Source organism: Typopeltis vanoorti, chromosome 3 (genome assembly GCF_054136105.1).
Source record: "Typopeltis vanoorti isolate ZY-2024b chromosome 3, IOZ_Tvanoo_1.0, whole genome shotgun sequence".
Lineage (NCBI taxonomy): Eukaryota > Metazoa > Arthropoda > Arachnida > Uropygi > Thelyphonidae > Typopeltis > Typopeltis vanoorti.
Window position 1 is genome coordinate 116,300,945 of NC_143551.1, and position 14,485 is coordinate 116,315,429.

General features: G+C 34.7%; 1 protein-coding gene across 1 annotated transcript in view; it reads right to left on the bottom strand.

Moving 5' to 3' along the window:
• The window catches only part of LOC150108493 (thioredoxin reductase 1, cytoplasmic-like), a 158,395-nt gene that overhangs the window by 54,908 nt on the left and 89,002 nt on the right, over positions 1 to 14,485 (bottom strand). Inside the window, exon 8 of the mRNA XM_090415906.1 lies at positions 11,687 to 11,802. Coding sequence (XP_090272032.1) covers positions 11,687 to 11,802 — 116 coding nt within the window. The remainder of the gene's footprint in view (positions 1 to 11,686; positions 11,803 to 14,485) is intronic.

Here is a 14,485-nt window from a genome sequence, read left to right on the forward strand (position 1 = left end):
AAGATAGTCAAAAAATTACTTCCACACTATGCTCGTACCACGAGAATTTACGGTCTACCAAAGATACACAAACAAAACACATCACTCCAGCTGATAGTCGAAGGTATAGACAGCCCAAATTAACACCTAGCCAAGAAATTAGCAGTAACACTCAAGAAGTTGGTCGGCCATTCCCCCTCCTATATCAGAAACACACAACACTTCATAAACATAATCAAAGACATTACATTAGAGAAAGATGATTTATTAGTCAGTTCTGATGTCTTTGCCCTCTTTACGAATGTCATCTCAATCAATGACACAATCCTTTTACAGAACAAATTCCCTCCAGATATCATGACGCTCTTTGTGCATGTATTACATTCTGGTTATTTTGTATGGCAAAAGGCTTTCTACCTACAAAAAGAAGGCACAGCCATGGCAAGCCCATGGCTGTGCCTTCTTTTTTCATTATCCACTGGCCACCAAACACTAAACACTTTCCTTAGCCACCTAAACAAACAACACAAATGCATACAGTTCACAACTGAGATTGAAAAACAGAACAGACTTCCATTTCTAGATACACTTGTCACGCGTCTTCCTTCACTGTTTACCATAAACTGACACATACAGGCCAATGAACAAGTGCTGAAAGACGAATTCAAAGTTATCAGCAATACTTTTCGAAAAAATGGTTACAGCCAAAACACTATTAACAAAATTCTCTACAAGACCTCAACTGAAAACAAAGAAAAACCAGACTGTTAAATTCTGAATGAAAAGAAATTATAACCTATTTGTGTTTCATTCAGGGTTTAACATAAATTGACATTCTCCCATAGCCAAATTTGTTTATCAGAATAGTTATGAAGGTGTTCACTTACCAGTGTATTTCCTAAACTGTATAAAGAATTTGTTGTTTATTATTTTAACGGTACAATAGAACACAGAAACTAAGTAAATAATTAATTTATTAACTGGATGCTGATATTTCGCTGGTATTATAACCAGCATCTTCAGAGCACAAAAACACTGTTTGTCACAATACGCGAGACTAAAACAACATGGTGTACTTCAACAAAACTGTAGCAGCAACACAAAGACTAGAGTCCTGATTTTGGCGCCCTTTATCTGAAAAAAAAAAACGCTATCATATATTACTAGAGTCCTAGAAAAGTGCTAGTTTTTTCTTAATATGACTGTCTCCCAGATCTTCGGCAAGTTGATACAGCCATATTTGTTGAGATTTGGAGTGTGTTTTAGGGCTTCTGTCGCCTCTAAGAACAATCTCTCTGATTTATATGGGTTTCTGTGTAGTACTTTTGTGTTTTTCCAGTTGATCCTGTGTGCAGGGGTATCCAGAGCATGGTCTGCTAGGCCCGACTTCCCATAATGATATTTCCGGACGTATCGTTTATGTTCGCTGATGCGGATATTCACAGTTCTTCCTGTTTGACCGTAGTAGGCTTGATTGCATGAGCAGGGTACTTGGTAGACTCCTGGATGTGATAAAGGAGGAATGCTGTCCTTGGGTGAGCGGATGAGGGTGGCTAATTTGCTACATGGTCTGAATGTAGTGCGTAGTTTATGTTTATTGAGAATTCTTGAGATCTTTTCGGATGTGCCTTTAATGTAAGGGATGGTGACTGTTTTGTTGTAGTTCTCTGTGGTGGATGGTGGGAGGGGTTTCTTAGGAGTGTTTAGTATTTTGTTTATTTTTTGTGGATTGTAGCCGTTGGCCAAGAAGGTGTGGCGTAAGTGAGTCAGTTCAGCAGTAAGAGCCTTGTCATTTGAACAGATTGCTCTCGCTCTATGGGTTAGCGTTTTTAATATGCCATATTGTTGAGAAGGATGATGGCGTGATTGTTTGTGTAAGTATCTGCCTGTATGTGTGGGTTTTCTGAAAACTGAAAATGATAAGGAACCATCTGGGAGACGTGTGATGAGTGTATCCAGGAAGGGAAGACAGTTGTTGGCTTCCAGTTCCATAGTAAAGTGGATTTTTGGATGTTGGCTATTTAAATGTGCTAAGAATGTTTTCAATGTCTCAGGGCCACGTGGCCAAATTTTTTTCAGATAAAGGGCGCCAAAATCAGGACTCTAGTCTTTGTGTTGCTGCTACAGTTTTGTTGAAGTACACCATGTTGTTTTAGTCTCGCATATTGTGACAAACAGTGTTTTTGTGCTCTGAAGATGCTGGTTATAATACCAGCGAAATATCAGCATCCAGTTAATAAATTAATTATTTACTTAGTTTCTGTGTTCTATTATACCGTTAAAATAATAAACAACATGTTCGACGAACATATAAGTCTGTCCACATGTATAAAGAATTGCCAAGTCATTTAATTGTATAGATATTTTGTATATTTCTTTATAAATAATTGTGAATTCTGTTTAAATTATTGTGCATGAAAGAATGTGAAATAATCAGCTTAGGAAGAAGATAGCTTGAAGCTATGCACGTGCGTATGCACATGTGTCGGACAGAGTCATGTGAGAAGTTATCCGAACTGTACGCCAGAGTATGTTTTGGCGCTAGCTGTAAAAAAGACGTGAATTGCATGCGCAGTGTATCGAGGACAGTGCCGTACAAGAAGATGAATAAAGCGTGCGATATAAAAATGGTTGCAGCACCTTCAGAACTCTCTCTTGTCTTACTTTTTTTGATCTTCTTGTAACTTTGGTGTTCGTGGACGTACTTAGAAAGTCGGGAGACCTCGAGGAAGCAGCCATGGAGATTCGATGGTCACCTATGGCCAGTCTTAGTCGAGTTCCTGGACCACCAAAATTGTCTTATCGTTGAACCCCTGACCAGGCCGAACTGACTGACTGGAGAACAGCGAGACGACTCTATCGCTTCCACTAGAGATATGCCATTCCCAAGATCGTTGCCAGTTCAAGTAGATGACACCAAAAGGAAATCAGAACAAGACAAAGGAAAGTGCTACCTGGAAGCATGTGAAATAGGCCAAAGTATTACTTCAGACCCGGGTAAGAGAGACTTTTGTTTATTTGTGTAATTGTGCTAGAAGAATTCTTATTACTGGTGTAAAGAACTCCCTAAATTGACACCTAATCATTGAGAGAACGTTTGAATTTGTATGTAGAGAATTAGAAAGAAGAAAGAAAGTACAACTTTAAGTTGTACTTGGAAAGCCTATGGGTGAAAATAGTAATGATATAATTAGTCGTGACATGTATGAGCTCCATTGAGGGAAGTAATATGTTGGAAGCTTGTGTGATTTTTATTGAATTATTAGGTTTATTTTAATCCCTTACGTACTGTGGAAGAATTAGTGTATTAAGCTAAGAATTCTCAATCCTTTGTAGAGTTGAATTATGCTAGAAGTATCTCTTAACTGTGTAATTCTTGAAATGTGCAAATTAAATGTTCTTTGTTAAGTTAAACCACTGACTTGCCTGATTTACTTTCCACTGCACCGCTCATTTAAAAGTGAACCAAGGTGGGGAGGTAATTAATATAAAATAGGCTACGATTGCATTGCAAAGTAAGGTTTAATTGAATTAGAAACTTGGAAGACTTATGGATATAATTAAAATCATTACTGTAGTATGCTAAGTTGAGGATTGATTTCATGGCATTGCTCTGTCTATTTGTCTGGAACACAGCGTGGCGCAGGATAATACAAATTTTCTCTATGTTCAAAAAGGGAATTAACTCTAGTTAGAAGCAAAGGAATTGGCATTCCCCCCCCCCACGGCAATCCTTTATCGTTAAGAAATGTGCACTACGTAAATGATTGTGATTGGGCCTAGTATAAGCTCAGAGACTGCATAAGGGTTTAATGAGTATAAGCTTTGTAGAAAGTAATTCATAGTATAAAGACATTATCAGACCACTATATCCCAAAGATTATACTACAGATAAACTAATAAAATATAAATACTAAGGACGGAGGTCACAACAAGACTACAAAACTATAACCATTCCTTACATTAAAGGGACATCAGATAAAATAAACAGAATACTACAGAAATACAACCTCAAAGCCACCTTTAAACCTCCTGCAAAATTAAAAAGCTTACTCAACTCATCCAAAGACCAACTCGCTCCACTGGCCCACCCTGGAGTATACTGTATTTATTGCACCTGTAATTTACCATATACAGGATGCACAATTCCTATCAGGCAAAACGAACATAAACGACACATTAAATATAATAACTACGGTGAAGCTGGCCTTTCTGATCATGTCCTGAACAGTTTATATAGAATTGACTGGAAAAGCACCAGTTGTTTACATCACACCAAAACATAGTATGAATGCAAATTTAAGGAAGCCTGTGAGATCTTGTCAACCACCCCAATCTGAACAATAATGATGGTCTAAAAATCCCAAGCATGTGGAAGGCACATATTCTACCCACGGAATCTTTCTCCCTAAGAGCTAACTATAAACAGGACTGTAGATAATCCAGAATCACAAATCTAACATAACAATTGTCATGTTAAAAATAGGACATCATTGTTACTGTAAGAAAACTATCTATATGAAAGAATGTTTCTCCCATGTTATCTTAAATAGAATTTAGCTTTGATGTAGTTTCTAAATATTTAATTAATTTTTAATTTTATCTGTATATATTTTTTTCACTAGAGGTCATGCCAGTAGAATAACCGGTGATCAAATCATTGTTTCTTTAGTTTACTGTGTGAAATATAACTCAGCTTGTCCTTGTATATCTGTATATACTCCAGATGATGACCTTAATATGAAGGTCAAAATGTCAGAAAATTAAAATAGTTATTTATAACATGGTTGTAAAGTCCATAATTTCTAAAATGAATGCTGATCACCATGCAACACTAAAAGAAAAGTATTCTCCTGAGTTTGCAATAATCTCCAGATTTGTAGTTCAGCATGTAAGCTGTCGTGATTGGAACATCCATCCATTATGTGAACAACTGCCACAGATATGTTTTGAAAAGGTCTAGTATAAGCAGGACAGTATTGAAAGCAAAAATTTTCAATAAGCCCCGATAACTACTGTAATCCATTAACCAGAGAAATGAAGACTGTTAGTAAGCTGATAAAACTGATAACATCAAGTGACTTGAAATATAAAACATTAGTTGATTAAATTCAGGTTTGCAGAATGTAATACCACACTAAAAATCCTTTATCACATAAATTTACCCCTGCTTCAGACGGTGAAAGATTCTGCCACAACATTTTTTTTAAAGGAAAGTTTACATTTTTTTTTTTTTTTTAAATGGGAATTCCACCAGTGAAAGGTCAGAAAAGCAACAACACATTATAGTGTTACAGGAAAGCTAAGGTTCAGAAATCCTGCTCTATCAAACAAACTTTTTTCCATTTTGTTTTCAATGTTACATATTCAAATATTTGAATATGTGTGATATTCAAATCATGAAACTACCCTTTGAAGAAATTACTATAAGACCAATAAATTAGTTACATAGTGTGTTTTGGTCATCATATTAGATCATCTGAAGTACACTTGTACATATATTTTAGCTTATGTTTTTTGTATAACCCATCACAGCATTACCAATATACTGTTAAATCCTCTTTCTCTAACCTATAATATTAACTATCAGAAATGTAGGTTAAGCATAATACAATTTTCTTTCTTATTGGTTTTTTTACATTTATGCATGTAATAGTATATGGACTTCATTATGTTGTCAATTACAAAGTGTGAAACTAAAACTACAAAAAAATTAAATATTTAATATAAATTTACAATAGAATATATTATTGTATATGAAGTTTTATCCTTTTAGAGCAAATATCATTCACTGTATAAATAAAAATAGTAAATTATAATACTACTATGTACAGAACTAGTCTTTAAATTCTTATTGAATACAAGATAGTTTCAGAATTATTTTAATTATGAGGCCATTTCCAAAGTTAAACAATGAGCTAAAAGAATAAACTCTGACTCTCACAAATAATCCAGAATATTTTCTTGTTAGTCAGGATTTTCTTTCAAATTTTAAAAAGAACATATATTAGCATGATATTTGATTTCATCGAGGGATATCAATCAACAAACACAAAGGCACAAAAGCATTGTTATAATATCATTTGATTGTAAGAGAAATTTTATTTGTTTGGTGTTTTAATCACTCCTCTTTTTCTCTCTCTTTTCCCTTCCTGGTTTCAATTTCAGACTTCATCTCACTTTATGGAGAATATTTTTCTTTTACCTAATTCCTAAAAACATATAGCAGATCTCATAAAATATAAAGTCTTGATATATTCTATGCACTTCAATTTTAATTTCATTGTCTTTTCTTAGAGAGTAGATAAAGATCTATGTGACAATCTTCCAAGATCATAGAATTCAACTTGTTCTCGCTAGTTTCTTTTCTATTTTACTTCTGTATCTTTCCTCTGAACTGTCTCACAAGCATTCTGTTTTCCTAGTGATAGGTGTTCCAAAACTCAATCATTTCATATGTCCATTACCAAGATTCAAAGTTAAACTTAAGGGACAACATGGATGCTACTTATACAGTAATTACATTATGAAAAATGATATAGAGAAACTGTCATAAGACAAAATATACAGATTACAAATTTCTATGTAGTTCCTTAAGTATTGTATTAAAAAGGTAAGCAGTTGATTATTTTAAATTCTTCTATCAAGGAAGAATTTACCTGTTTCATTTTCACTGGTCTTCCCCATCCCCCTTTTTTTTGTCTATATATATCCACTTCTTTTGGTAGTCTTTCTTTCTATCCTATATAAATACTCTTTCTATTTACATCTCTCTCTCTCTCTCTCTCTCTCTTTTTTTTTTTTTTTTTTTTTTTCAAGTTGTAAATACCTAACTCTCATTTAATGTCTTCATTTTTATATGGCCTGATTTTGTGCATCCTTTAAATGTTGTTCTTAAAAATCTAATTTATGCTGACTGTATTTTACTTTGATCTTTTAACAATCCATATTTCTTATCCATATTTATTTAGTGTATGGCATAATAAAAAAAGACATCAAAATATATATATAAAAACATATTTCTGCAGGCAATAAAAATGAGGCAGGTAGTGTACATATACAAACATCAGATAAAAAAGTCACTCAGGTCACTAGGATAGGCTCTTATGCTGCAGTCCTCCAAAATATGCCGGATGGTTTGGTTTATGGCTCCACAGTCACATTGGGGTTTAGGTGATCTTCCCCATTTGTGTAAGCTATCTGTGCAGATAATTTGTCTTGTGCATATCCTATTTAAGCTTCTCCATAAATGTCACGGAAGTTCAATCCCTTTCGGATTTTGGTTGAGAAGGGTATACTTGTTTAAGTTTGGTGACGATTTTTCTTTCCAAGTTTCTAGGCCATTTCGAAATATTGTTGAAATTGCTATTTACTAGTTCTTCAGCCAGTATTAGTGGAGGCTGTAGGGATTTAAGGCAATTTATACTTATATGTGGGAGGTCTTCATGAATTGGCAACAGGGGATTGCTGTTTATTTTTTTTGCACTTTTTTACTAGAGCATCTTATCTGAGCAGGTTTGGTGGTGCAATATTGCTCAAAGTTGTAAACCAGTAGAGGGGAGTGGATTTGACACAACCTGTCAATGTCTTAATCGCTGCATTTATTTGTGTGTCAATTTTCTTGATATGAGGATTGTTTAGCCATACTGGTGAACAATATTCTGCTGCAGAGTCGACTAGGCCCAACATGGAGCATCACAGTGTAATAGCAGAAGAACCCCCCATGTAGAACCACACAGTTTTTGTATGATGTTATTACGGGGTCTGATCTTTAAAGGGATATTCTCAGATGTCTTTTGAAAGATGGTGTTCTATCTAAGGTAGCACCCAGATATTTAGGGAAATCTTGGTACCACAGCATTGTGTTGTTAAAGCTGACCTGAAGTTTCCTATTTGCCAATTTAGTGTTTAGGTGAAAAGTGCAAACTTTGGTCTTATTGAGGTTTGGTGTTAGTCTCCATTTATGAAAGTATTCCCCAGTGGTTCTAAGCATTTGTGAGAATATCTTCAGTTACTACGATGTTCTTATGTTGGGTGGCAAGGGCTATATCATCAGCATAAGCAAATTTTCTTGACCTAGTTGTCAGTAGATCAGATGTATACAAGTTGAATAAGATTGGTACTAATCCTGAGCCTTGCAGGAGCCCATTGTTCAGCTTTCTCAGTTTACTCATTTTGTTTCCAAGTACCACATGAAAGAACCTGTCAGAAAGCATGTTACCAATAAGTCGTATGATAGAGTGGCATGGTATGACTTGTATAGCAACCCCCCCCCCCTTTCCATACCGTGTCGTATGCAGCAGTAAGGTCAACAAACACAACAGAAGTTTTCAAGCATCTCTGAAAGCCTGCTTCGATATGGGTAGTAAGACTTAGTACTTGGTCCGTACAACTATGTTGAACCCTAAAACTTGCTTGCTCAACAGGGATAACTTCAGTATTTTTGAAGTTTAAAGGAACTTCAGCAACAAGGAGTGCAATTGGGCGATAGGTCTCTGCTTGATCTTGTGGCTTGTTGGGTTTTAATATGGTTATTATTTTGGTTCTCTTAAAGGCTATTGGAAGGTTTCCCATCCTTAAAATGTGAGAAAAGAATCTTGTTAGCCATTGATGAGCATTTTTGCCACAGTTAACCAAGAATTAAGGATGAATACAATCTAAGCCTCATGCTTTGCCAGTTTTCACCTCCTTTAAGGCCTCACTTATTTCATTTTTGTCATAAATTCTCTTGACAATTGGGAACTATCAGCTGCACTTTGTCGTAAGTTTCTGAGTGATCTTTTAACCTTCCTGTGTGTTGATGTTCTCAAGGGGCTCTAGACTGTGAGGTTATTCGACAGGCACTTTGACCTGTCGAAGGTCAAACCTTCGACAGGTCAAAAAATAATTCCCCCAGTATTGGGTTACTTCCACCTAACTTCTTTAATAGGCTCCATGCTTTTCTACTTGATGTTTTAAAGTAAATGTTTTAAAGTCTAAGTCCTCTGTAGTTTTTATCCATTTTTCTCTGTGCTCATTATCAAGCTTCTGGAATAGTCAGCTATGTCACAGTACCAGATTCAAAATAGACTTGGTACAGCTCTTCATAGTCTTTATTCCAGCCAGGTATGCATTTCTTTTGGGAAACCCCCTTGGAATATACTTCTTCGCTGTTGATATGCCTGCTCCAATGAATCTGTTGTAGTTTTCACTCTCATAGATGGTATCCATCTTACTATTTTATCCAATTCTTGAGAAAAATCTTGCCAGTTCACTTTCCTAACATTCCATCTTGGTCATGGAATGGACATTATATTGGTATTTGTATTCCTATTTCTACCCATACTGGACGATGCTGGCCGTATGGAAAATCTTCAAGGACTCGTCTTGTGTTTAGCAGCTGATTATGCAAATTTTATATAACAACGCAGAGGTCTGGGTTGTATTCTCTCTTCCATGCTGCAGCCTTAAAGGTTCCTTTGCATCAAATATTAAGCTAAGATTGTTTTTGCTCAGCCCAGTTTGTTAATGCTTTACCATTTCCATCATATTGTAATTCCAGGGTGCGATGACTATTAAAATCTGCTATGTAAATAACAGGATGTGGAAATATGGGAATTACTTCAGGTGGCCATTTTACCAGGGGAGGCTTATAGATGTTAACCACTGTGAGATCTTAAATTTTGGCTATGATAGTGTGTATATTCTGATTAATATGTGCTGATATTAAGTGAGCATTCTCTATATTATTGTATACGTAAGTTGCACAGCCATGAGCTTAGTGATGTGCAGCTCCTGGTATATCATACCCTACAATTTTTCCTCTACATTTCAATTGTTGTTCATTATCTGTGTGCATCTCTTGAATGACAGCTATGTCTATATCATTTTCTCAAAGGATTTTTGAGAAATACCAACTTTCAGCAAAGCTGATTCCTTCAATGTTGAGTTGGCAAATCTGGAAATTAGCACCCAGTTTTCTTTTCTTGTGGTCCTGAAAAGGACCTTTGGTGATTTTATGTCTATAGCCAGGAGATTGTTAAGATAGGTCTGGCACCCAGCAATAGCTATAGCTCATTTAGCATTACCCGCTCATTTAGCAGGTACACTCCTCTTAACAATATAAACAGAGAGAGAGAGAGATGATTAGTTTATAAAAATTTAAGTTGGGTTTCTTCATCTATCTCTAGTTTTTTTTTTCTTTCCCTCAGTGTCCTTTTAATTGTTCCACAAATTTTCTGAAAGTCTTTTAGATATGTTATTATGCTACCTAAATAATAATATACATATTATTTTATTGAGCTCTAATTTTGCTTTAAAATGATCTCTACCTTTATTGCTGGCCCTGTTGGCCAAGTGGTTAGCATATCTGCTCTCCAACCAACAGGCTGTGAATTCAAATCCTGCTGTGGACATGGATGTTTCTGATTGTTTTTAGGTGGGAGATGAATTTCATCTCTTGGTATGAGACTACTGCCATGCTTATTGGAAGCCTGAAGTGGCTTGAAAAAGTTCTATCTCTAGGGTAGGGTTTCTGAATCTGGTAAAAAATAAATAAAATCATTAAAAAAAAAAAATCTTTAACCCACTCACAGTATGTACTATAGGTTTACAAATAAACCTCTTGTGGGTGGGAGCCAAATATAAAAAAGCCAATTTTCTTTTGTGAAATGTTTAAAAACTTTTGATAACAGTTCTGGTTATCCATGTGGCTATTTTGGTGATATTCCTATTGTCACCACTGAGGAATGTGAACAAGTACATTTCAAAAAATATTTTCTCATATGATGAAAACTTAGTTTAAAAGCCTATTTATGATTATGATTTTTATTAAACTACAACTCACCACAGTATTACCAATATACTACAGATTTACTAATTTGGCCAACCACTGAACCCAGGCTGATACTATTCTATTTCGTATTTAAAAATCTCAGAGCTGGAAAATTTTTGGTAGCCTGAAGTCCTCATTCATTTTAAACAGAAGTCACATCTGTAAATGAGCTTTCCACTACCAGTAACATAAAATCAAAAATTAAAAAACTGACTAATAAGATTTCAATACTCCTAATCAGAATGGTCTCAAGCATAAAAATAAAACTAGGTCATTAAATACCACAGTGAATCTCAACCAATTAGCAGAAGATGTAATTTTTTTTCCCTCTCCGGAGATCAGGCTAGGACTAACAGTTGATCAAGTTATGTTAGTAATATTGTAGTATATTTGATGAGTTATAGTTCAACTTCATCCTTCATTTGGAGGACGTGTGTGCGTGCACACACACGTGTCCTCCAAATGAAGGATGAAGCATCATGTAATAGAAGTTTTTCTGTAACACAGTCAGTTTTTTATAATGAATGGAACTTGAAGCCACCTCAAGTCACCAACATGCAGAGTAGTGATCTCATAATGGACAACGAAAATTAACCCCAACAAAAAACATTCATATCCATCCATGGCATAGTGGTCTTCAAACTCATTGTCTGTTATTAAGGTTAGTTTCTATCCACTCAAATCCATTCTTGTTAAAGCTTTGCAAGAATTTTTAACAATGAAAAATCAATTGTCTTTTTATGAAGTATAAAGGCACTTAGTGGCAATGCAAATATGATAATTTGCACTACCAATGATTTTACAAAACATTTCAGTAAGGGAAAATGTTGTTGCCCAGTACATTTTTAGTATATTTGTGATTATAATCTGCTTTTCCTTGAGTATGAAACTAACCTGGTAATCCCACATTCTCTTGCACCAGGACAATCTGGATATCTGGGTCTCTCTCCTGTAGCAATAATGAAAGTTTCTGAAGTGGCATATGTTTCTTTTCCTTTCTTGTCTACAGACTGAAAAATGAAAAAATAAAATAACATTTACATAAACTGTACAGATCTGAACCTTTGAAATTAATAAACACACACAAAAAAAAAATTAAGGCATATCTAAATTTAAATGGGAAGAGAGGATACATGCAAATAACAGCTGATATGAAATAGAATAATTAGCAACTTACATCTCTCAGGCTGCTGTGGTTTGGATTAATTTGATATATATTATATATCAAATTAATAAATAGCACAGGCCATTTTGGTTTGTTGCCAGAACACTTGACCTTCATTTGTGTGGAGGGCTAGGCTGACTTTTTTTTTTTTTTTGATATCAGTGTTCTGCCATGTGAATTTCTCCAGAACGGTTCTGTTTGTCACACATAGATACAACAAGCAATAGATTTTATACACTTCTAGGTTTTCAATAAGGAGGGAATGTGGTTTAGGCAGATGTAAAAATATGGAAATACTTAGCAGAAAGATATACTTGCTAGGAACCTCATATGATTTCTTTTCTCTTGTGTTCACTACTGAGTTCTTACAGATAACTTCAGCATGCTTCCCTGAGTTACAGTGCTTTCTTCAGTTTTTCAGAAATTCCAAACATACAGAAAACTTTTGGTTCTTTCCAAACTTTTACCAGAAATATTTTTATATTTGAATCAATAATTCAAAACTAAGATGTTCAACTTATTTCAAAATTTTATTAGATACTTTTCTTTGCAATAGGATACTTATTTTTATCTTACTCAATTACTAGCTTGTGAAGATTTCCCACTTCGAATTCCTTGAGCATGTTTATCTTATATGAATATGAAGACATTCAACTACAACACTAAGATGTTTGTCTGCGTGCTCATGTAAATTAATTCACATTTTTTGTTGGGACATGGTGTTAGTAATAACTGATCCTTGTCCCAAGCAGAAATCTATCAAGTACTCAGCTTTGTTCAGAAATGTTTTGGAAACAAAAATGTTTCAGGTGCCCTATTCTAATTTATCTAATAGCTAGTAAAATCCCTGTGTATTTTTTCTAAGAATTTGCTGTGGGATCAGAAGTGAAAAGAAAAAAAAAAAGAAAAAAAAAATTCAGAATTTTCATTTAAAAATTTAACTGCTTCAATTTATACATGAAAATAACCCATGGTCAAGTGGTTCAGCTTCATGTTTTGTGTTGAATTCTATAACTAGTACCTCTTTTCTTTGATCATTAGTCTCAGTAAAAATTATTTTGACATGTTATTTCTACAGTTCCTGCACTAGCATACTTTTCCCACTGATACTGCCTACAGTAGCAAACAAATTAATCTGAACAAGGTGAATTTTTGGCAAGTTTTTGGTTTGGATTTGGTTTTTGTTTCACTTCACCATAATTTTGGTTGTGGTTTACTACTGCATGTTTAGCTGTCTCTGATGTTTATTAATAGCGTGGATTTTTTAATAGTGTGAACAAGTTAACGTTCATAGTGTTTTATTCATTTTGAATATATATGAAATAGATACATCTCCAAGCAAGTGTTCAACAATGTGTACTCTTTCTCAGCACACATTCATGACTCAAAGACAAAAAGCCAATGAGTGTGGTGTTGTTTGGGTACTGTTAAAGTGATTTTAAAGAGGTTTAAGGCGTCTCACAGAAAAGAAAAATGTAAGCAAAAAAGGAAAACTAACTTACTCAAGATCATTGATCATTTACTAGTTAGGAAAAGCAAAATGAATCCAAGATTGTCTGCTGTAGACTTAAATAGAGACTTAGCAACTACTGGAATTAATGTTTCTGACATGGCAGTCTGTCAAAGATTGTTGGAAGCAGGAAGAATGCCCACAGACAAAAAAAAAAAAAAAAAAAAAAAAAAAAAAAAAAAAAACGGTTGACAAAGGCTATGCACTATGCAGCAAAAGAGGCTCCAGCAGGCAAAACTGTGCAAAGACAAAGACTGGACTGTTGAGAAGTGGAAGAAAGTCATATTTTCAAATGAGAGCTATTTCTTTGTCCAAGATAAGCAAGTACCCTATGTTTGCAATTGAATATATTAAGTAATATTTATTTATACAAACATATTTGAGAAGAAACTAAAATAAAGAGAAGAATTTCTAAAATTTTGCCACCCTCATCATTTGTGATGCACTGTTTTCAAATGAAAGCAACATATTTCTTAATTTAGGGTTTAAAGGAACTCATTGGAGCCTCCATAATTCAGTCAGATTATCAAGACTTTTTGAAGTGAAGGTAAGTTAGCCAATCTCATACAGAGATAATAGGATTTTTCCTCTCAAACGCTGATTCTCTGTCCTACAAAACAGATAAACATAAGCAGTTTACAAACATACAGATAGGATTAGCCCTATCATAAGCCATTGGACCTTACATACAGAAAAAAGGAAGGGCTAAGGAATTCACTGACACATTATAGTTCCCTATGTAAGGAAGATGATCAGCAACAGCAGTAAATATGTTTAGTATTAGGAATAACAAAAGTAACTTTTTTTTAGCACATTACTGACAGTCTGATTTGTTGGCATTGTGGTATTTTGCTTGACAGCACATTACTTTGTAGTAATATGCTGTCAAGGAGCTTATAATTAATTAAATAAAATAAATTCTGTGTGATGATACAGCGTTTCCCCCTTTATATGGGAGTTCATGGTACCATCTAGTCCCCACAAATTTTATCTGAGCTCCGGAACCGGCATAGGCTGA